A 24,693-nucleotide genomic window follows, 5' to 3' on the forward strand; every position below is an offset into this window, starting at 1 on the left:
TCGTCACGAGCCGCAGGGTTTAATTTGGATTTGTCTGTGCATGTTTTTTTTACTCTCATAGATTTTGTTACCATTGCCATGCATTATACGACTGATAGACTGCAACGGTTTGAGTTACAAATCTCAGTTTGTGTTCTACTGAAGAAACAAAGTCACCTACATCTTGGATGCCCCGGAGGTAAGCAGATAAACATCAAATTTTCATTTTTGGGTGAACTATCCCTTTAAAATAAAGTATTACCGGTTGTTTTCTTTTCCATGCATGGACCAAAACCCATTTAAAGGAATAGTTCACCCAAACATTAAAATATGCTTAATATTTATCTTCAGGCCATTCAAGATGAGTTTGTTTCTTCATCAGAACAGATTTAGAGGAATTGAGCATTACATCACTTGTTCACCAATGGATCCTCTGCAGTGAATGGGTGCTATCAGAATGAAAGTCCAAACACCTGATTAAAACATCACAATAATCCACAAGTAATGTTTTTGTCATTTTTAAGGTTTTTAATATATTTTTATTTAACTGTAATTTATTTTTATTTTGGTTTTAGTTTTAGTAATTTTCATATTTTAACCTGATGCTAATTTTGCTAAAAAGTCAATTTTTCAATAAAATTTTTTTTTAACTGAATTTTTATTTGTAACTGAATTTTTATTTTATTTTTAAAGCATCAAAAAGACACAAAATAGTCATTAAAACCATCAGTCGTCTAAAGTCATATAATAGCTTTGTCCATCAAAAATGTATTAATTAATTTCATTAAAAACAACATAAAAATAGTTTTTATTAATTAAAATAAAGTTGATAAAAATATAAAATATTGATTGAAAAATTTACACATACAAAATAACTAAAATAAAATGAGTTGAAGTATGAACATTTCAAAAAAATTTAATGTTACCGCTTAATAGTAATATTAAAAAAAAAAATTAATTAATTATTTAAAAATGTTAACTATAAATTTAAAATGAAAACATGACAATAAAAAAGCAGCTAACTCAAATGAATTAGTACATAAATAATACAAAAATACTTTAACACTTCTGTGAACAAATCATTCAGTTTTGTATTGTGAACCAGATCAAATGATTCATTTAAACAATGTGACTCATTATAATGATTATTTTATTATTTTCCTAATTGGTTTAAATACTTCTCAATAAACTCTCTTAAATGTGTGAGATGGTTTTTGTTTGTTTGTCACACAACACTATCATATGTCTTAAGAAATCTTGCGTCAAGAATTGTACAGTCCACATTTCTGATACTTTTATGGTGTTTTTGCATCCTTTATTAAACTGGAAAGTTTCAATTCACATTTATTGCAATTGCAGGGAAAAGGCGACTTTCTTCTGCTTGCTCCAAAATGTCTTCTTTCACGTTACATTGAAGAAAGTCAGTCATATGTGTTTGGAATGACATGAGGCTGAGTCAAAACCCCTTTTATCTTCATGCATGTGTGTGTGTTGGTATGTAGGACACTTTTGCAATGACAATTTATGAGGCGGGTTATGAGAGGTTGTATTAAAGCGCTGTGATATTCCATTATTTAATGATGAGCAGCATGACACCACCTGGTCACGGTCCATTACACCATTTATTGAGCTTCATCAAATTGTTTGAAAAGAAAAACATAAGCTGACATTCTGTTCAGAGATGGGTGAGTGTAGCGTGTAATTGTGTTTCGAAGCAGATGGATTGAAAACATAAGCCAGCTTCTATAAATAGTTTTTATAGTGAAGCACTTTATTTATTTTGACAGTAGGTTTAGTGAAGCATAATAGGGCTGTTTGTGTTTTAACTGACAGTGTCTAAAATTACACCTTTGAACGAGTCTTATTGCTTTTATACAGCTTCAGCATTGTCAGCCGTTGACGTCAAGAGTATGTATTTTTTTCATTCTGAGATGGTGATATTTGTGTTTAATTGAGGCAGGCTTATTTTTACAGGTTAATGCATCCAGTGAAATAAGCATCTGCATGTCTGGCACACCGCGCACAAATTAACGACAGCAGTTCATTCATTTGTTGCATGAATTGATCTTATCAGGAACTGTTTGCTGCACATTTACCCACAGCATTCTGCGAACTCAATTCTGACGCATTGACTCGCTAAATTGGGCAAGATTAAATGTTTTGATTAGAGCTGGAGAGTGGACAGGGAAGAACGAGGAACGATGCACTTAATTGTCTGTTATAAGCAGTTTTTGGCTGCTATAGAAAGACAACAGAAAGCTCACTGCTCTGGTATGACTATTTCGCTTCAGCTGAAGCTGGTTTCAATAATGCCTCTTCATGGCATTTAAATAAAGGAAGTTGGAGTGGGAAAGAGCTCTTTTCACTGTTTTCCAAATGATTCATAAATAACCTTGAATAGCATAATCTCTCCCTGCTGAATCTACCAGAAGTGCTGCTCGCCAGCATCTGTTGTGTTTTACACTCTGGTCACTGTAAATAATCATTAATCAGTAAATAAATTATGTAAACATTCTTGAAACAAGATAAATGTACTTGCAACGCAAAACTGCATAATCTGAAAATTGTTGAAGTGTTTATTATGTCTATATAAATAAACACATACAGTATATATTTTGAAAATATTTACATGTATTTACATGTATATATTTATATTAATATAATGTATATTATATATAAATATATTTAATATATAAACAAACATATATATATATATATATATATATATAAACAGTTTTTCAAATATATAATCTGGATTACCGTTAATCTGATTACAGTTACCTTTTTATTCATTACATGTTATTCACACAATGGCAGTTAATTGTTCATAATTTAGTGATTATATCTAATTCTTCCTTTTTGTCTTTTACATTTTCTTTTCTAAATCAAAGCCAATCACTTAAAAAACATTCATAAAGTATTCTAGTAATTGTTTTAGTTAGTTAGTTAATTCGTTAGTTATTTGAATTTAATTCTACATTTTTATGATTTGATAAATTATTAGCTTTCTATCAGTTTACGAACCACCTGCAGTTCCTTCATGAAGCTCAGTTTGGGAAACCATGATATAATGAAGATAATGTGTAATGCACTTCATGTTGTTGATCTCTTTCTTTCTTGTTCTCTCTTCTCCTATTTTTAGATCAATTTGGTACAAGATTATCCTATTCAAATCAATGTGATAAACAAGTTTGGTCAAAAGTAATCAAAAAGTAGTCAGATAATTATATTACCTCAAATTTCTAATGTAATAGATTATGTTACTAACTACAATTCTCATCATGTCATTTGCAATCAGTAATAGACTAAAATATGTCAGTAATCTTTGCAGCACTGATAATATATAGTCGAATTCTATTGTTGTTCATTTATTTATTTAGTTATATTCTCAATGTTGTGGTGTTTTCTAGTTTTGTTGACAGAATTTTGTTTAAATCGATATATGTTTAATTGCTGTTAAACCCTCATGTTGTATTCAAGTCATTTCAAGTCAATAGTTGGCTAAAGCTTACTGACTTTGCTTACACAGGGAATAACAATTTATCACTAACTAATAAAACTAACACTAGCTTGCTCTTTTCTTGTTCTATTCTATCTGTTTTCTTTTTATTTATTATAGCCTATAATAAAAAAAAAACTTGCTACATGTACTGAGTTAAGCTAACTGAGACTTGTTATAGCTCTTGCATATCATTGCTCTTTTATTGATTTTGATTGCTTCCATTGTCCTCATTTGTAAGTCGCTTTGGATAAATACTATACATAAACATTATTATTTTTTCTCTCTGTGCTCAGACCTTGAGCTTGTCACCTTTAGTGGATCTTAAAATTCTTTTTAACCATTTTGATGATTTCTGAAAACATTTGGCTTTGTGCAGCTATGCGAGAAAGCATGGAGCGATGCAAACACTCGGCAGCAAAGCAGATTTAAAGTAAGTCAGGCGGTGTCCTCTCTGAAGACAAACACATACTCTGAGAGAAAGCCTTCTGTTTACCAGAGCCAAGCGCGGCAGTCTTCCAGAGCAGCTTAAAACCTCTCGCACAAACACTCAATTAATCAAGTCCGTTTTAAATTCCACACATCAATCCGCAATAGAGAGTTTGACATTAGCACACAAGTTGCTAAGGGATTCTGGTACTTTAATATCAACAAACTCTGGAACACATCAGCAGCTCCTGTGAAGATGGATCTTTATACTCCGTTTCAACTTTTCAAACAAAGGATTTGGGATTATTTTTGCGCATTAGAGGTGTTAAGCCTGTCTGTTAGGCATTTGAAGCGTGTTCATTTGTTGTTGAAGTCAGATGAGCTCTGTATCAATAGAATGCAAATATCTGCATGCATAACTTACATGCCTGTTGCCATATTTGAAGTGAGCGAATCGGCGAAAATGAAAGCTCTCTATGGAGTACAAAGTCTCGAAATGCAATCTGATGCTCTAATTACCTCTTTTCAAAATCACATTTGAGATTTGGCTTTGTCCCAGGCCTCCATGATTACTACAATGAAAGAGCTCTACTGTATAGTGCTGATTTATTGCATGAATAGCTCAATGTGAGCAGTGTTTATTGCGGCTATTGGAAAGCATTTATTTAAACAAAACGTCAGCGTGTGAACAACTGCCTCGTCAGAGTTTCTCTCCGAGCGGTGAAAAGTCGACAGTATCGATCGGTGTAAGACACAATATGTGTCCTCAGCTACACTCCGGGAAATAGGAATGCCAAACTGTGGCCCCTCCAGCACTTTCCTGCTAAATTAACAGCTTGATCAATGACAGGGAGGACACCTATTCTCTTCTGATGTGGAGTCACTCTGTCGAAAGCAATAAAGCTGAGCCTCAGTGAGATGTGGAGTAAAATGAGCCAAAAGCGTTCGCACTTCTGCTGCATGCGGTTTTAATGCGGCGAAAGACGCTTGTTATGGTTCTTGTAAATGTAGCAGTGAGGGTTTGATGTAATTTAGTGTGATGATTTGGAAACTGTCTTAAACATTTGATCTTGCTTATTTGAAAGCACAGTTGACTATTGGGTGCCGAGCCGGAAATAAACCGCACAATCCAAACCGCGACTCTTTGCCAAAGTTCCACTCTGATAAAGCTTGGCACGGCTTTTAGATTCTGATGAACTCTGAAGTAAATATCATCACAAATGACTGGTTAGGTCTGTTTTGTGCTAACATACACTCTCTCTAGCAAAGTGACTGGTGAATTCTCTTTTCTAATGTGCTTCATATACTGTATATTATGGAAGCCCGTTTCCGCCACTGAATAAAAAATAAAAAAAGGTAATTGTGACTTTTTATCTCACAATTCTGACTTTTTTTCTCTGAATTGCATCATATAAACTCGCAATTCTGACTTTTTTCTCAGAATTGTGAGATATAAACTCACAACTGCGAGTTATAAAGTCAAAATTGTGAGATATAAAGTCAGAATTGTGGGATATAAACTCGCAATTGAGAGAAATGAAGTCAGAATTGCGAGATACAAACACAATTGTGAGAAAAAAGAGTCAGAAGTGCGAGTTTATATTCGCAATTCTGACTTTTTTCTCACAATTCTGGCTTTTTTTCTCAGAATTGTGAGATATAAACTTGCAATTGCGAGTTATAAAGTCCAGTTCTGAGGAGAAAAAAGACTGATATGTTCTCAGAATTGAGAGTTTATATCTCACAATTCTGACTTAACTCGCAATTGTGAGTTTGTATCACGCAATTCTGTGAAAAAAAGTCTGAATTGTGAGTTGTGTCAGGCAGTTCTGAGGAAAAAAATCAGAATTGCAAGATGTAAACTAACAATTGTGAGAAAAAAAGTCAGAATTGTGAGATAAAAAGTCACAATTACCTTTTTTATTTTTTATGTATTTTTTTTATTATTATTCAGTGGCGGAAATGAGCTTTCATAGTATATGTATCATTCTCATGATACATACTTTTTTGTAGCATTAATTATACTATGTACAGTAGCCTTTTATGGATTATCTTCTAAAATATGCAGTAGTAAGCTAGAGTACACAAAGTAAGATGTATCCCACAATGCAGTGCATGCAACCTTCGACATTGCCTTCTTGACTCATTATTTGACCTAAAAGCGAAGACAATTTTACACAAAATTGCATTAAAAAGGCAAAAAACCCAATTGCCTTTATTTGAAATGTTTACTGCGTATTGTTTCACATACTGTTTTTTTATATATACTACCGTTCAAAAAGTTTGGGGTCAGAAAGATTTTTAATGTTTTTTTTTTTAAAAAGATGCTTATTATAAAATGCTCAAGAAGATGCTCAAATAAATGCAAGGCAGCATCAAAAATACTGCAAAAACGATAATAATGTGAACTATTATTAAATATTGAAAATATTTATTTAATATTTATATTTAAAATATATTTAAACCAACAGCCAACAGTTTTTTTATTATTTCAATGTATTTTATGCGTCTACTCCTGTGATGATAAAGCTAGATTTTCAGCACCCATTACGTCAGTCTTGAGAAATCATTCTAATATGCTGATTTGGTGCATAAAAAACTTTAAAGAATAGCATTTATTTGCAATAAAAATCTTTAATAAAATTATAATCAATTTTAATTAATTGAATGTCTGCTTGCTAAATAAAATTTATAATTTCATTTAAAAAACTGAACGGTATTATAGAGAATATATAAATTATATACACAAATAATAGATTATAGTAAGCAGAATATGCTATAGGCCCTAATATAATTTTGGTTATAACTTTTGGTCATGTTTGCAGTGGAATTAGCATGATATTTCCTGGACAGTATACACTGTATATACCACCTACAGTTCTTTAAAATTGTAAGTGAAACAATAAGCATTATAGGGTATATGTCGAACATCACCTGACCAAACCCGGAAAACAGGTCTCATCGCTTCCGCTTGTCGGAGAACGTGTTAACAGCTGTATTAAATAATAGCGATATCTATGGACTTTTAAGATAATCAGTTAAACTAGCTAACTGTTTTTATTGTTGACGTTTTATTCAATTTTTATATCTAAATGTGAAAAGAATAAAAATAAAAAAAACTTTTAGATATCAGTCCGCATATGTGATGGACATTGGTTATGATCATCACTGGTATCTACTTTGAAGGCATCTCGAGTAAAACTACTTCATATTTAACGAAGCATATGCAAAACGCTTGAACCAGAAGCGACGAGACCCGGTTAACAGAATACGGAAGTCTGTTGCGCATAACCCCTATTCCAGTTGTCATATGACTTAATTTTAATTGCATGTGAGCTGTATACAATTATCATTCAATCATCTTGTAAATAAAAGTCAATATACATTTTGTAATGTTCTATACATTTATTATATTATTATGTATTTACAATTTAATTTACATACATTTTGTTTTACAAAATGTAACTAGTGAAATCAAATAATGAATCTAAAAAGAGATGCTAAAACTGGAAACTGGAAATAGAAGGTCAAGCTAAGCACATTGCATTGCGGAATATGTTATTCTCTGCTGTAGATATTTTGGAAAATATCATAGGTCATCAGGGTATTCTGTGCTGAAAAATTCAATACTGTGCACAACATACTATACACAACAAGAGCAGTAAGAATAGAATGCCAGTATGCTGTTCCGAATGCCTCTGTGTGAGAGAGAGTCTCATGTGTTTATGTGTGCATGCTTGCATTTATGTGGCAGGTTGCAGCATGTGCAGTCAGGCAACTCCGATAAGACAGTGGAGTATGAAACTGGCAGAGCAGAGAGGATGTGGTTCCGCCTCCAGCTGGGGATTGGCTGATTAATTGGATTCATTCATTAGTTTGATCTACCAATTTAGCACTTTGGAATCCAGATGGATCACTTTGGATCAGTTGCTTATTTAAATGTCACCTGGAAGCAGCGGAAGGGAAATGAGGCCGGTGGGAAATTGAGTCTTTTCAGGAGCAATTCCACAATTGGATCATCTGGATTGGCTTATTGAGGCATTCAGGAACACAGAGAGCTCTCATAACCGTCATTATGAACACCCTGAAATTAAAAGCAATTTATACACTCTTGTACGTGGTCTGTCAGTTTGCTTTAAAGACAGCAGGATGCTGCGCTGATGCTCTCAAGAATTCTTTATCCATGGAAATGAATGTCAGTCACGCAGTGATGGTGTGTTCAAATCATGTCAGAAAGATCATATATTTATGAGTTGAGCTGAATGTACAGTACATGAACACCACCACCAAGTCGTAATTATGAGTGGGAAACATGGATGTCACATAGCTGTGCTCTAAGGAGGCGCATGACGCAGGAGTAATCCAATAACAGTCTTTTATTATAATCCACAAAGCAAACACAAGGAATCGAGGAGCTGGGGTGGCACAACGTGTAGACCAAAATAATATGATCCGGAAGACTGCGGCGGAGCCAGAGTGACTGAGGACGAAGGCGAAGCCGGAGGGAAGGAGGAGCCTGACAGAGCCAGAGGGACGGAGTGATGAGGCGAAGCCAGAGGAGTGGAGTCCCGAGGCGGCGGATGGTCGACGACTGACCAAGGCGGAGCCGGAGGGACAAGGGAGCCCGGTGGAGCCAATGCGATGACGGGCCACGGTGGAGATAGAATGAACACAGGTGAACAGAAATGAACTAATCAGGGCAACCAAGGAAAACTAGGTCACGGGGAGTGAAACAAAACACAATGGAAACACAGAACAGGCAGACATGTAACAGAAAGACGAAACTAAAGTTCATAACCCTGACAATGGAATTTTCTTTAAGAGTGTGTCAGTGAAAAAACACGTCAAACATGCGGCGTCTGTCTAAATATATAATTTATAATATAATAAAAAATAATTAAATATATAATAAATTATTTTATTTATAGTATTTTCCACTTACAATAAAACTACATTTAAAAAAATGACAAACACAGTAGTACTGTTATCTGTATAACATCTTTTGTTGTTGTTGTTTATTAGTCTGTACCCCTTTAAAATGTGTTTTTGGAAGGATATGCTTGCATATGTATTTGTCTGTGTAAATGTTTGGATTTAAATTTCTAAATAGTTTAAATAATGCATAAATAAAATTATGATAGTACTGTACAATTACGATAGAATATATGACAATTCATTTACAGCACCTTCATAAATTAAAAGTAAAAACACACCTAATGCATGTTCTTTATTAATTATTTTTGTAGAAGTAGAGTTAAAAACATTGATGAAATTTTTGTAGAAAAGGTTTGACCAAAGTGTCTTAAATGCACTTCCTAGAAAGACTTGAACGTACCGTAAGCATTTGACACGTCTTTGATTTTACATTGACTGAGCGTTACATCAAGTATGTGTATTCTTATGAGACTTGCTTCCTCACACAGTTCACGGCTCTCCTGGCAGGCACAATTTCCGAGGCTGAAGAAATATAAATCTCCTCTAGGTTGTTATGGGTAAATACTGTAAGCTTCAAAAGATTATGGTCTAAGCCTTGGTTTACAAACCAAGGCTGCACACAAGCGCTGAGGGAATCTGGAAGTATTCTGTGCATGCATACACATATATACACAAACACACATGCTTCCATTGATGACAGACGAGGCAAGAAATGCTATATAATACTGCTTCCTCTTTGCCAGATTATGCATGCTTAGGATACTGAGGACGTTGTTTACGGAGGTCATGGTTTAAGTGTTGGAGGATTTACAGCTTCCATATTGTCCTCTCACAGTGCTTTATAACTGTGAAAAATATCTACAGGATTTATGTTGGGTGTGCAAATTCCCTAGTAAATCATGATAGTAGTGTATGTGTGTGTGTACATGGGTTTGGAAGTGTAGTAATGTGGCAATATTTTTCCTCTGTGTTTATGCTGTATAAAGTCAAATCAGACTGTTGTTTTTCATTTACAGTACTTTTTTGATAAACAGTTATCGTTCCATTATCTGATGCATTTTGGATTACGAATCCTTCTGGGAGCACTTGAACACTTTGATAATTATCTCATTTTAGCTCTAATGCTGGTTGGTTATGTTTATTTTGAAAAATATTTCTACAGCAGAGGTCACCAATTAGCGGTCCACAGTCCAGAATCATTGATAATCATAAATGAATGCAGTTAAAAACATAGTGAGGTTTATTTCTCCATATTGAGAAACCAATAAGCTGAGCATTTGCCTTAAAAAAATATGTTTCACAATGTTTTTATACTGAATCTTAATTGCAATTGGAATGACAGAGTCCATTGACTGTTATGAAATTGACAAGTGTAGAGACACTTTTTCTACATTATGTTCAGTCACTGCACAGTAGTGAGAAGCATACGTATATAATACAACAGCCAGTGAGAGTTATTATTAATGTATAAAAACATTGTGAAACAAATGTTTAAACAGTAAAGACATTTGTAATGTTACAAATATTTCTATTTCAAATAAATACTGTTCTTTTGGACTTTCTATTCATCAAAGAATCCTAAAAAAGGTTTAAAAATATTAAGCAGCACAATTTTAAACGTTGATAATAATAAGAAATGTTTCTTGAGCACCAAAATCACAGGAATAAATATAATTTAATATATCAGTTTTATATAGTATAACCTTATATTATATAAATAGACAAATGCTGTATATAAGCACACTTCAAAGAGTAGTGTTGCTTTCATATGATCTGATCAATCTTACCATCTTTATATATACATAGAGGTGCACCATAGATATTTATACATAAGTGCCTCATTAGCGCCTGTTTCTATGGGCTGCTATGTAAGCCATATTAGAATGGTCAAAGCCAGTGTGTGAACACTCAAGAGCAAGACTGCACATCTGCAACTGTAGTTATCCGCATGTATGAATATCTATCACAAATGATTTTGCTAAACTAAACACAAAACAAGAAGATGAAGGCATTCACTAACACAAGATCAAAAAGGTATAGTTTTAGAACCTGCATTATTTCATTAATACATACAAACGGAAACAAAACAACACATTCTCACCTGTTAAAGGCTATCTAATTTCTTCAGGAATTTAAATCTCAGCGGTTTTTACAATCAGATGCTGCGTAATGTTGTGGCATCTTGGAAAACTCATTGATTTTTACTGTGAATGATGACACTGATCGTTCGACGAGTCGACATGTCTGGAGAGGTCAAATGTGGCATCTACGTATATCTCTGGCCATGCACTATATCTATATATCTATATCTATATCACTATATACAGTGGGTACGGAAAGTATTCAGACCCCCTTAAAAGGCTGTATCCGAGATAGCAAATACAGTACAATCAGACAACTTTTTCGCTGTACAGATGCTGAAGTGGGAATATGCTGAATTGCCACACAAAAGAAGGCCTTTATCCTTTTTACATATTCATCGTCATATCTCCTATCTCCCTTTTAGAGATATAAGTGTCTTTTCCTCTGCTCTTCATGCTGATAGATGCCTAAGATAACCTTTAGAGGGATCCTGTATTACACATGACTGTGGCTGACTACTGATCCCATGGGGTTTGCTGGACCTTGTGGGTTAAGTGATGCCACATCTAAATCATAAATCAGTCCGGCAACCAGCTCTCTTGACCTGAAGGTCATTGTTTCATTAACTTCCTGCCACTCTGAATTTTCCGTCCATATCTACCCACAAATATAGTAGTGTGTGTGCGTTGCTTTTGCTCCTATCTCTTCACACACATACCTTTACTTTATTGCTTATGCCTTATTGATTATTGAAGTGGTAATATTCTAACTGATCTACAGCGTTCATAAATCTTGGCTGTGTTTGGAAGCAGGCACATTCTCTCCCATGTTGATTGACAGCCCATTGCCCCAGGTTTACTCTCAAATAGGTGTCAGATCTCTGGCAAAGGGGAATTGAATGGACAGAAGCCTGTTCTCAACTCTACAGCGGCCCATCTGCAGGGGAGAGTGGCTTTTCTATGGCTCGCGCCGCTTACGCTGTGGGTGGGTAAACAGTGTTGGTGCTTCTCTTTCAGGAGATTATCAGATAAAGAATTGGGAGGAGGACACACAAGCACAATCAGATAACACTCCTCCACTCAAGCAGCCGTTCCTTCCCTCCCTCACTAAGAGAAAGGATCCACATCATCTGTGGAAACCGAAATAGAGGGTGGCAGCTACCTTTGATTAAACTGAGAGCAGGAGAGTAACAGTTGGTTTCTACAATAAAACAAGGATGCAGTTTATTTCCACAGTGTTGTTTTAGCTGATCACTATATTGCTACAGATTAAATGTCTTTGAATTTCAGAGGATTCATCTAAGAATGCTTGTATAGAGTTGAAGACACTGGCTTCATTCACGCAGGCAGTGTATTGGTCCAATTCTTGATTTGTTCACACAGAGGTTTACAGGCAGTGTTTTGTCAACTAAATTACTGACAAAAATGTGACAAGTGTGTTGTGTTGTTGTTGTTTTTTTGTTGTTTTTTTAATCAATGAGAGCAAAGGCAACATGGAAAATGTGAGGGGGAAAGTCTAGTAAAATATGATTATTGCAAATGTGACCCTGGACCACAAAACCAATCATAAGTTGCACAGGTATATTTGTAGCAATAGCCAACAATACATTGCATGGGTCAAAATTAGTGATTTTTCTTTTATACCAAAAATCATTCGGTTATTAAGTAAAGATCATGTTCCATGAAGATATTTAGTAAATTTCCTACCGTAAATATATCAAAACTTAATTTTTGATTAGTAATATGCATTGCAAAAAACTTAATTTGGAGAACTTTAAAGGCGATTTTCTCAATATTTAGATTTTTTGCTCCCTCAGGTTCCAGATTTTCAAATAGTTGTATCTCAGCCAAATATTGTCCTATCCTAACAAACCATACATCAATGGAAAGCTCAGATGATGTATAACAATCTGATTGACCCTTATGACTGGTTTTGTGGTCCATGGTCACAAATAATCCAGTCATCGTCAAAACTATGCTTCTACAAAAGTGAATGAAGTTACTGTCACGGGTTGCTACTGTGAGGAGCACGGAGCGAGGAACGAGGAGACCAGGAGTACAAAACAAAGGGGTTTAATATTCTCTTCAGGGAATCACACGTAGCACAAGGAGGGGACATAAACAATTCCGGACAAAGAAACTCAGAACAGGACTCACTATAAATACACAGACAACAATGGGACACACCTGGGAGCAAATAAACTAATTAAACAAACACAGCTAGAACCAAATTCATACAACGAGGACAGGAACAGGAAGGATCAAATAAGGAAAACAGGAACTAAACGGGAAAATACACGTGACAGATTGCCCCCCTCCCGTCCTGGGGGTGCTCTGGAGGAGTGGGCACTAGATGGCGTTCTAGAAAGCGATTACGAGGAGCGGGCACAGGAGCGATCTCTTGGGCTGGAGCCGACACTGGAGCGAGCTCTGGGGCTGGAGCCCTTCCTGGGCTTGACTGGGGATCAGGAGCCCTCCCTGAGCTTGACTGGGGATCAGGAGCCCTCCCTGGGCTAAACAGGGAATCAGGAGCCCTCCCTGGGCTGAACTGGGGATCAGGGTAGCGCTTACTTGGTGCTGGCACTGGAGGGAGTTTTGGGGCTGGAGCAGACACTGGAGCGAGCTCTGGAAGGCGCTTACGAGGAGCAGGCACTGGGGCTGGAACCGACACTGGGGCCTCATGAACGCATGACGGGCTTGCCATATTAATGTTCGTTGGGCTTGCCATATTAACGGCCGGTGAACTAGAGTAGGCCGCGGACGGCAAGCTGGTTCTGGTTCGGGGCAGGACGCTCTCCAGACACCGGAGGATTCCTTCCCTCCAGCTCAGTCTCTGGTCTGGAATTCTGTCACGGGTTGCTACTGAAATAATCCAGTTATCGTCAAAACTATGCTTCTACAAAAGTGAATGAAGTTACTGTCACGGGTTGCTACTGTGAGGAGCACGGAGCGAGGAACAAGGAGACCAGGAGTACAAAACAAAGGGGTTTAATATTCTCTTCAGGGAATCACACGTAGCACAAGGAGGGGACATAAACAATTCTGGACAAAGAAACTCAGAACAGGACTCACTATAAATACACAGACAACAATGGGACACACCTGGGAGCAAATAAACTAATTAAACAAATACAGCTGGAACCAAATTCATACAACAAGGACAGGAACAGGAAGGACCAAATAAGGAAAACAGGAACTAAACGGGAACATACACGTGACAGTTACAGCACATGCTGGTTTCTGTAATTTTCTATTTCCATCTAAAACTTGGGCAATGAATAACTAAAGTGTGACAATTTTACGGCAATGCGATAGTGTACTCACAATGATATTTCAGGAGTTCACATTTTTACTTTTTTTTTTTTACATGTTATTGTTAAATCTATATAGGTTTAAATTAATTTAGAAAATGTTTGAATATTTTCCCTAATTTTGTTCTTGTCAACTAAAATGTTATTTTGTGGACTAAAAGTGGATATGGCATTATAAAATATCTGTAAGGCAAGCTATGACTAATAAACTTGTAATATTGTAAAAAAAATTCTGTTTACAGGAGTGAATTGAATGCTTTCAAATACTGTATCTATACAAAGATGGTTCACTCATATTTTTGTGATAGGGAGAATGTGCAACCAACAATATGGCGAAACAAGTCCCGCCTTCTAAATAAAATGCTGCGTTCAAGTCCTCCTAGGACATTCGTACTTACAAGCTAGTAAGTCGTGTTTACAATGTCAGGTGCGTTCAAGTCACTTTTGTCAGCACAAGATGGCGGTGTACCTTCTTTTAATAAATTACACAAAAATACAGCAAGGTTTCTTAACTCTGCTTATAGAAAATGAAGAGCAAAGAATGTACATCAGGTGTTTTTTGCGTTTTTATTATTATTTTTTAATTAATTTATGAAGCCACTTTAAACTGTATTGTATAAAAACTTGCTATTAATTGTTATATTATAATCCTGTCATATTATATTTAAACAGGTTATTTTTTGTAAATAAAAAATCCTGACAATGTCACTGCTTAGTATTGTGGAATATTGTTGCATCCATCGATTCCGGCATGTTTCTCATTGACATGCCCCCAACTTGTACAGATCGTTGCTTAAAGAAAATCCGAACTCCCCACTAGTGATTACGACTTTGTGATGGCATTCATGTGCATTTAGCTCATAAATACGATGTTCAACATGACTTGAACGCACCAAAAGAGCCAGTATTTTTTTCAGTATTTCCCCATTGAAGTATATAGAAGTTTTGCATGGCCAAAATTGCTGCCTGGAAGCGTTGCAAATATGGGTGCAGATTGACCTGGCTTTCATTAAAAGGGGCTTTGATACTGATTTTATAAACCAGTAGCCAATCACCTTTTCAGTTATTGCAAAACTGTAAATACCATCTATAACCATTGTGACAATGCCTGTAGCTGCATCCCAATTCAGGGGCTGCATCCTTAGAAGGAGCCAGACTTTGAAGTCCAAGAAGGTTGAACTGAGTGTTATTAATTGGGACTGTCTAGCCTACAGAGTATTGCGCTTGTCGCCTAGCAGCTGTGACAACTGTAGGTGACAAGAGGCAGTAGCATTTGTCCTGGATAGGGTTGCAAAAAGGTGGAAAATTTCCAGTAAATTTCGGAAACATTCTAGAAATTTTGGAAACTTTCCTGGACTTTTTTGAAAGTTATATTCAGTTGTCTGAAATCAAAACAGGGTTCACAACCTGTCTAACTATGTCCAACTTGGTCCATTTATGTATATAATAAAAAGTATAAAATATCACATCTTGGTAAGATATAAGTATTTGAACCGCTGTAAAGTTTTTTCTTTCAAAAAAAGATCCTGTCATCAGGGGCACACAGTGAATCTAGAGATGATCTCAGCCATTAACGACGTGACGTGACATGTGGCCAAGTATGGTGACCCATACTAGGAATTAGTGCTCTGCATTTAACCCATCCAAAGTGCACACACACACACCGTGAACACACACCCGGAGCAGTGGGCAGCCATTTTTTTGCTGCGGCGCCCGGGGAGCAGTTGGGGGTTCGGTGCCTTGCTCAAGGGCACCTCAGTCGTGGTATTGAAGGTGGGAGAGAGCGCTGTACATTCACTCCCCCCACCTACAATCCCTGCCGGCACGAGACTCGAACCCGCAACCTTGGGTTACGAGTCCAACTCTCTAACCATTAGGCCATGACTTCCCACTTAAGGGAGAATAAGATTAAGGATCTATTCGTTTTATCCTTCATTTCCCCAGAAACAAAGGACGCATTTGAAAGAGCCTTTGTCGCATCGCTGTGACGTATTTGGTCTTGGATTACAGCCTTTAAAGGTTGCAGCCGCAGAATTAGGACACAGCCAGTATCATACACTCATAAAGGTTCTTTATTGGTATCTATTAGGGGTGTAACGGTAAGCGCATCGTGTACCGAACGGTTCACGGGCAAATTCCAAATGGAAGTGATCATTCCTATCCCCTTGGTGTGGGGACTTTGGAGTGAGCAGGCCACGTGCGTGCCATTATGTAGTCGTTTGGAATGCACTTGGCAATGGGAGCGATGTCATTTCCTCATTATCTTCAGCTGGCATGTTCCCGTGACAACGCAGCATGGTGTCCGTCAGCAGATGTCGCTGTTTTAATGTCATAAATGTATTTTTATTGTTGTTAGCATAACTTGCAAATAAACATACATATTATATTTTAAAATGTTTTTAAAATATGCTATATAATATATAAAAAATAATATATATAAAACTTTTTAAAATATAAAATGTATATTTTTTAATGCTGGTGTCCATCAGCGAATCTGCTGACAGACACCTTGCTGCGTTGTCACGGGAACATCCAAGCTGAAGATAATGAGGAAATTACATCGCTCCCTTTGCCAAGTGCATTCCAAACGACTACATAATGGCACGCACGTGCCCTGCTTACTCCAAAGTCCCCACTCCAAGGGGATAGGAATGATCACTTCCATTTGGAATTTGCCCGTGAACCGATCGGTACGCAATATGCCGTTACACCCCTAGTATCTATGGTTCCATGAAGAACCCTTAATATCCTTGGAACCACTAAAGGTTCTTTATAGTGGAAAATGTGACTTTAGATTATTAAAGCGGTCATGAACTGCCTTTTTTTTTTATTTTAATTTAGAAAATTTTTGTGGCTATTTTTGTCCTGTTTTGACCCCCCTCATCAGAACACTCTGTTTGAATTTCAGAGGATTCATCTAAAAATGCTTGGATAGAGTTGAAGAAACTGGCTTTATTCACACAGGCAGTGTTTGGGATTGACTATTGGTCCAATTCTTGATTCATTCACACAGAGGTTTATAGGCAGTGTTTTGTCAACTGAATTACTGTTTTTTTTATGTTTCATCAACAGAGTTGGGCAATAACGCATTACTGTAATTTGATTACTTTTTTAGTAACGGAGTAATTTAACATGTTATAATTTTTAAAATAGTAATTAGAGTATAGTTACAAGCCGAGGTCTCTGTACGTTACTGCCGCGTTACATTGCTGACAGAATGCAGTGTTTTATAATCTAGAGATTGTAAAAAGGATGTAGCACACGCACTGTCGAGTCCAGTGCCAGTGGTTTAGAGTCCTGCTCCCGCGAGACCCGATGCAACAGAGTGCAGCGCGGGACAAGATGGGCGAATGCTGGTGCGGGCGGAAGACACTCGTGTGTGTGCGGGATGCAGGAGAATAAAATGATTCACACCAACACTGTTCATCAATGAGAACAAAGGCAGCATGGGAAATGTGAGTAAAATGTGTAGTAACATGGCGGATTGTTTAGGCGTGGCGGATTGTAAACTCTGAAGTAAACGCCCACTGCAATGATTGGCTAACAGTTGTGCATATTTGACAGCCTACATCCTTCATAGATTGATGCTGCTGTGATTTAGGTTAAAAAAACATAAATACTCAGGACATATCAAAACAATCTGTAATAACAGACAAAGCAATAGTGATCACGTAATAAACATGCTTGTGTGGTGCGACATTACTGTCGGATCCAATATAGTCAGCACAGCATCATCTTTTAGTTTCAATCTTTCTGAAAATCCTGCATCAAATTGTGCCTTGTTTGTAAACGAATCCACGGTAAAATGAAGTGAACAAAGGACCAAGTTCTTACTAGTTCTAGTTTAGTTCATCAATAAAGTTTAGCGTTTGGTTTCTGCATAGATCTATGTTTGCCGCTCTTGTCATTTACACTACATGTGCGAATCGGTGGGCGGGGCTAAACAGGCAGCGATGTAGAAGCAGGCGTGGATCTTCTTCTGTTTAGCCACACTATTACGACATAAAGTGGCACATTCCAAAACCTGTTGTTTTGGCAGACTGGCTTCAATATAAGCTGTTTTTAGACTAACAATAAAGTTTTGAGTTCTGAAACTTACAGGATGTTTTTATAGCACAACAATTTCTTATATGTCAAAAGATCAAAGGAATTTTGATTTCTCAGTTCATGACCCCTTTCAAATGTTTTTCAGACTAGGACATTCAAGCCATCAAATTAACTACAGCAAATGGATTTTATGCTACAGTATAATATACACTCTCAAAATTCAGTTGTGACTCCTGAAAATTTAGACAACTAAAGTGACTCCCTTTAGATTTTGCACTATGACACAACATTCTGCTGTGTGAATATGGCCACATAGTGATAATGTAGACGGCAGAACCCAGGTCCTGTTTCCACACCATTCCCTTCTTTGATAAACCATTTTATTTGATTTCTGCCAATGAATCTCTTTTGCTATTCGATTCTCTTGTGTGTTCTCACTCTTTCTACCACTACCCTAGTGCTGTAATGTAATCTTTCTCATTCCTTCTTTTTTCATCCTACATTACTTGAGCGCATCTGCTGGTTCAACGTCTGATCTGAATTCTCAGTGTAGGTGTTGAGCAGCATGTGTAATGTGTGAAATGTTAAAGAAAGACAGGTTGCACAGAACCTTTGCAATAAATTTGCATGCTAACTAGCCATACCTTGACCCTTTGACCCCAATCTAATCACACAAAGATTAGCCAATCACAACAGAGATCATTTATAAAGAAGTCTTAAAGGTATGATATAATGGTCGTGCAACTAAATTGCAATTGTTTTTGCTCTAAGAAACATTATAACATTATAAGTTGACTTGTAATGCTACAGAAGTGTAGCTTAAATGTCTTGCTTCATAACCTACAGTCTCATACTGCCAGAAACCACGTGTCTGTGTTCCAAAATAGGAGTGAATATGTCATAATAGTGATGGGTGTCCTCTGCGATCACACACACAGTGACCCACATAAGTGCTCACAGGAGGGTGAAATGACAGAGAAATAAATCAGCCGTTTACACCAGATCAATCCACAAATCAATCAGTCTCTCCTGTAAAGGTAACTGAGGTACAATCCAATCCTCTCTGAAGGGGTTCAGACTCATGTTTGTATGTATGTATGTGTATGTTTTTTCCAAGAGAAGTCATCTTCAATGAGATTCAGTTCTGTAAATGCCACCGTCTCTGTCCATGTATGAATATCAGAGTGAATGGGGGATCACAGAGCGAAATATCACCCATACTAAATATAAGCCAATCTAATCATAGAGGGGTGAGAGTGATTAAACTTATTAGTTCTGTGTAGAACAAAGCTGCTTCTGATAGAATATGTTCATTTATGTTAGGATGAAGAGTAGGGCTGAGACATTAAAAATATGTTGGCAGACAGCAAACCCACAGGCTGTTCACCGAACTGATTTATTGTACCAAAAGAAATGGCAGTTTTTGTTGTGAATCAGTTTTAACATGACTAATGTAGACTTTTGTTTGAATGAATAGTTCAATAGTTTTAAATCAGTTATAAACTGTACTTTTTAATTTACTGCATTAGCAGAGAGCAGTTTATTTCATATGCAAGCAAACATGGACAAACTGAATCAGATTCTAATTGAATGCTTATTGAATCTGAATTATATTGCATTTAATCTGAAAATCTGTATTGACTCTAGCATTTTTTTTATTGTCTTCAGACATATGCCAGTGAAATTATTAGTACTTAATATTTTTGGATGGTCAAAAGTCTATGGATCTTTTCATTTTTCTACAACGCTCATGGATCCAGTTTATTATAATGGCGAAATACACTCTTAAATGGTACTTAAACAAACAAAAAGAGTTATTGGTCACATTACATGTAAATCAGACAATCTCTTCCTTGTCTAAGTGGATGATTATCTGATCAGAATAAGCTGCAGTGATGAGGACCATGATTTTTTAAAGTTTGGCTAGATGAGACTGTATTGTTGGAGGCAATAATATCTTGCACATTAGGTATTCTGCTCTTAGCCGCTATTGTTGGATGGAGTCTGGTATTTGCATAAATGTGGATCTCCAGAGACTGTGAGCATTTGAAAATGAAGGAATTCTATTCAGAGAAGAATTGAGAGCAATTAGGTGCAGAGGAGATTTAATTGAATGTACTGTTACTTAATGCTTCAGAGCAGGTTTACGTCTAAAATGTTCTTTAAAGTTATTTAAGGATAACAGTTATTAACAATGCAATTTAGCTGAAGTAGAGCTTTTTGTGGAGCAGTGATGTTGTTGATTGTTGAAGGCCAACTCTGGTTCCCTTGATAAAAAAGCCAATAGGATTTTTCAATTGGCTTTTGGATTAATAAATACACTGAACAAAATTATAAACACAACACTTTTGTTTTTGCCCCCATTTTTCATGAGCTGAACTCAAAGATCTAAGAATTTTTCTATGTACACAAAAGGCCTATTTCTCTTAAATATTGTTCACAAATCTGTCTGTCTCTGTGTTAGTGAGCACTTCTCCTTTGCCGAGATAATCCATCCACCTCACAGGTGTGGCATAGCAAGATGCTGATTAGACAGCATGATCATTGCACAGGTGTGCCTTAGGCTGGCCACAATAAAAGGCCACTCTAAAATGTGCAGTTTTATCACACAGCACAATGCCACAGATGTCACAAGTTTTGAGGGAGCGTGCAATTGGCATGCCGACTGCAGGAATGTCCACCAGAGCTGTTGCCCGTGAATTGAATGTTAATTTCTCTACCATAAGCCGTCTCCAAAGGCGTTTCAGAGAATTTGGCAGTACATCCAACCAGCCTCACAACCGCAGACCACGTGTAACCACACCAGCCCAGGACCTCCACATCCAGCATCTTCACCTCCAAGATCGTCTGAGACCAGCCACCCGGACAGCTGCTGCAACAATCGGTTTGCATAACCAAAGAATTTCAGCACAAACTGTCAGAAACCGTCTCAGGGAAGCTCATCTGCATGCTCGTCGTCCTCATCGGGGTCTCGACCTGACTGCAGTTCGTCGTCATAACCGACTTGAGTGGGCAAATGCTCACATTCGATGGCGTCTGGCACTTTGGAGAGGTGTTCTCTTCACGGATGAATCCCGGTTTTCACTGTACAGGGCAGATGGCAGACAGCGTGTATGGCGTCGTGTGGGTGAGCGGTTTGCTGATGTCAACGTTGTGGATCGAGTGGCCCATGGTGGCGGTGGGGTTATGGTATGGGCAGGCGTATGTTATGGACAACGAACACAGGTGCATTTTATTGATGGCATTTTGAATGCACAGAGATACCGTGACGAGATCCTGAGGCCCATTGTTGTGCCATTCATCCACGACCATCACCTCATGTTGCAGCATGATAATGCACGGCCCCATGTTGCAAGGATCTGTACACAATTCCTGGAAGCTGAAAACATCCCAGTTCTTGCATGGCCAGCATACTCACCGGACATGTCACCCATTGAGCATGTTTGGGATGCTCTGGATCGGCGTATACGACAGCGTGTTCCAGTTCCTGCCAATATCCAGCAACTTCGCACAGCCATTGAAGAGGAGTGGACCAACATTCCACAGGCCACAATCAACAACCTGATCAACTCTATGCGAAGGAGATGTGTTGCACTGCGTGAGGCAAATGGTGGTCACACCAGATACTGACTGGTTTTCGGACCCCCCCGGACCCCCCAATACAGTAAAACTGCACATTTTAGAGTGGCCTTTTATTGTGGCCAGCCTAAGGCACACCTGTGCAATAATCATGCTGTCTAATCAGCATCTTGATATGCCACACCTGTGAGGTGGATGGATTATCTCGGCAAAGGAGAAGTGCTCACTAACACAGATTTAGACAGATTTGTGAACAATATTTGAGAGAAATAGGCCTTTTGTGTACATAGAAAAAGTCTTAGATCTTTGAGTTCAGCTCATGAAAAATGGGGGCAAAAACAAAAGTGTTGCGTTTATAATTTTGTTCAGGGTAAATAAATAAATAAAAATAAATAAATCCCTGAAAGTTTAAGTTTGCATGAGTGTGAGTACAAACACAACAAGGCTCTAAAAGAGAACTGGCGAATAGATGAGTTTACCTGTTTGGCATGATGACATTTAATGTCCTCAGTAACCTCTGTAGTCCCATTGATCCACTTGTTAACAACCACCTTTTTCCAGAAACATAAAAGCTTTAAAAAAGTAGATGAGTAATAAGTAGGGTATTACTGATGTATTTTATGTTGTAGAATAAAATGTAAAAAAATATCTTGAGCCACAGACCTTATTTCAGGCATTTAACCATAAACCCATTTACAAAACCCATTGATTTTTGGACGGTGGAATTGGAAGTGCTAAAATGCTTACTTGTTTCTGTGTTTTGGAACTCATTCCTGCAGCACTCTTTTAGTAAGATTCACACTCCAGCCCAGTAGGTGGCGATAATGAACCTATTATTAGTTTTTGAACCACAAAAATGAAAAAGAAGATGACTATATTCTTAAAAGTATTTCATGGATATTGAATACTGATGAATAATGTGGAGTTTTGTAGTATTCTAAATGAAAGTTTGGGATAAGCATGTTCATTAGCTTTGGTAGAATCAATGAATGTGATGAAGGAATACAAACAAACACTTTCCTATTTTCTTTTAAATCTTTCTGTCATCTTTTCTTCTCAAAGTTTTCTCCATAGGTGGGTCCCAAACCCCTCCATTACAGACAGCTTGCCAAACACATCTAAATGTTTTCACAAGCCTCTGCAGAGAGTGAAATGAGAATACTGTTTATTGAATGCTTCCTTCCTGTTCATGCCACTTTGAAAGAATGCACTTCAAACTGCAAACTGCATTATTTTTGAAACATCAACAGCAAGATTTCAAATATTTATTGAGGCTATTAAACAACAGCTCACATATCTTCTCAATGTACATGTCAATTGTACGTTGAATGGTTCAGTTGATCTAATACAGCATAATATTTATGGATATTGGTTATCTGAATGAAATCAGTTTTTATATCCTATTTAATTTCTTTTTTTCAGATCCCGACTTTAAAGACGTAGGAGTCCCCAAACCTCTTCCCTGTGGGTATTATTCATTCGTCTATAAGCATCCTCCATATGAATACATCTAATGGCTTTCCATTTTTCGTAATTTGTCTTCTTTTGTCGCCTCCGCTGCAGTTTGTGAATTCGAGATGGGAGGACCTGAAGGCATCATTGAATCGCAGCAGATCACCAAAGACGGCAAAGCCTTGCAGACTGAGGCAGTGGACTGCAAGTGGTATATCCGTGCCCCTCCTCGCTCCAAGGTCAGTCCCCCGCAGTCATCCCCTGTCCCAACTTCCGCCGCTCTGTCTAATAACACCCAAGTTGTTTCCCTGTTGTCGTTCTGTTACCCAGCCTGCCACGTTTCTGACATATGACAGCTTGTGTCTGCCTCAAGCTGTCCAGTTACCACCTAACACGCTTCAGTGTTTGGCTTCCTGTTTTGCAGTCGTTTGCATTATGCGGCCATTGCGAAAACATCTCGGGGCGGATATGTATGCGGTTAGGTGGAATTCTGTTGAGGATAAAAATGTGGCAGCTTTTGGTTGTGTGAGAATGAGCTCTCAAAGGGCTACCATTGTTTTTATAGCTGATGAGAATCAAAGAGAATGTGTCCATGTGGAAAAGATCAGACTGTCCAGTTTATTTGGGGTGAGATTTGTTTTTTAATTGGAGCACTGTTGTCAGGAAGCAGTTTACAGCTGCCCTGGTCGCATTATTTACACCTGCGCCAAATACTGGCTAATGTTTTCTTTTCTTTTGTCTTTTTCCATTTTGTGGTGCAGTAAAAAAAATAATAAAAAAATCTCGGACTGCTCATTTTTTCCCTTTTATTATGTTGTTTTTTATTCCAAATGGGGAAAAAAAATAAATGCACCCTCATTAGGATAATTTATTGTATAGCTGTCTGGAAGTGGACTTTATTCTGATTGCTAAAGAGTTCCAATTTCGCTATATGCGCATGCTGTCTGAGAGATTGTTTCTAAGTACTGTCGGAGAGGCGCGTGCACATGAAGACACTCAGAGAGCGCAGGAGCATTGAACAGAGTTATTTTTGCCGCTTTATAGGCCTTGAACTATTAAATACACACACACTTGTACGTGTCAAAATGCCCGTCTTTGCAAGTATCCTCATTACACAGTATCCACAGTACTTTAGGTCTTAAGTGAAAGCAAACAGCTGAGAAAGAAAACACGTGTAACAGTATAATGGATCTGGGCAGCTCTTAAAGTGACAGCAGTCTAATATTCCTGCTGTCTGTCATTTAGGTTATTCAAACAACAAATGAGAGAAAATCTCTCACTGCTCTTGAATAAATCACTTTTGTAACTTTAATAAGAAGAAATATATATTGAATTTACACAGTAAAGAATATGCCGTGTTTTATACATTTGATTACTTTAT

At 37.3% G+C, this 24,693-nt stretch overlaps 1 protein-coding gene across 3 annotated transcripts in view; it reads left to right on the forward strand.

The window, feature by feature from the left end:
• LOC107727239 (neuropilin and tolloid-like protein 1) overlaps positions 1 to 24,693 on the forward strand; it is a 122,093-nt gene that overhangs the window by 59,434 nt on the left and 37,966 nt on the right. For all 3 annotated transcript variants that reach the window (XM_016537045.1, XM_016537044.1, XM_016537043.1), the window contains exons 5-6: positions 23,283 to 23,324; positions 23,424 to 23,551. In XM_016537045.1, coding sequence (XP_016392531.1) covers positions 23,283 to 23,324; positions 23,424 to 23,551 — 170 coding nt within the window. The remainder of the gene's footprint in view (positions 1 to 23,282; positions 23,325 to 23,423; positions 23,552 to 24,693) is intronic.

This window comes from Sinocyclocheilus rhinocerous, unplaced genomic scaffold, assembly GCF_001515625.1.
Source record: "Sinocyclocheilus rhinocerous isolate Xijiao unplaced genomic scaffold, SAMN03320098_v1.1 scaffold65, whole genome shotgun sequence".
Lineage (NCBI taxonomy): Eukaryota > Metazoa > Chordata > Actinopteri > Cypriniformes > Cyprinidae > Sinocyclocheilus > Sinocyclocheilus rhinocerous.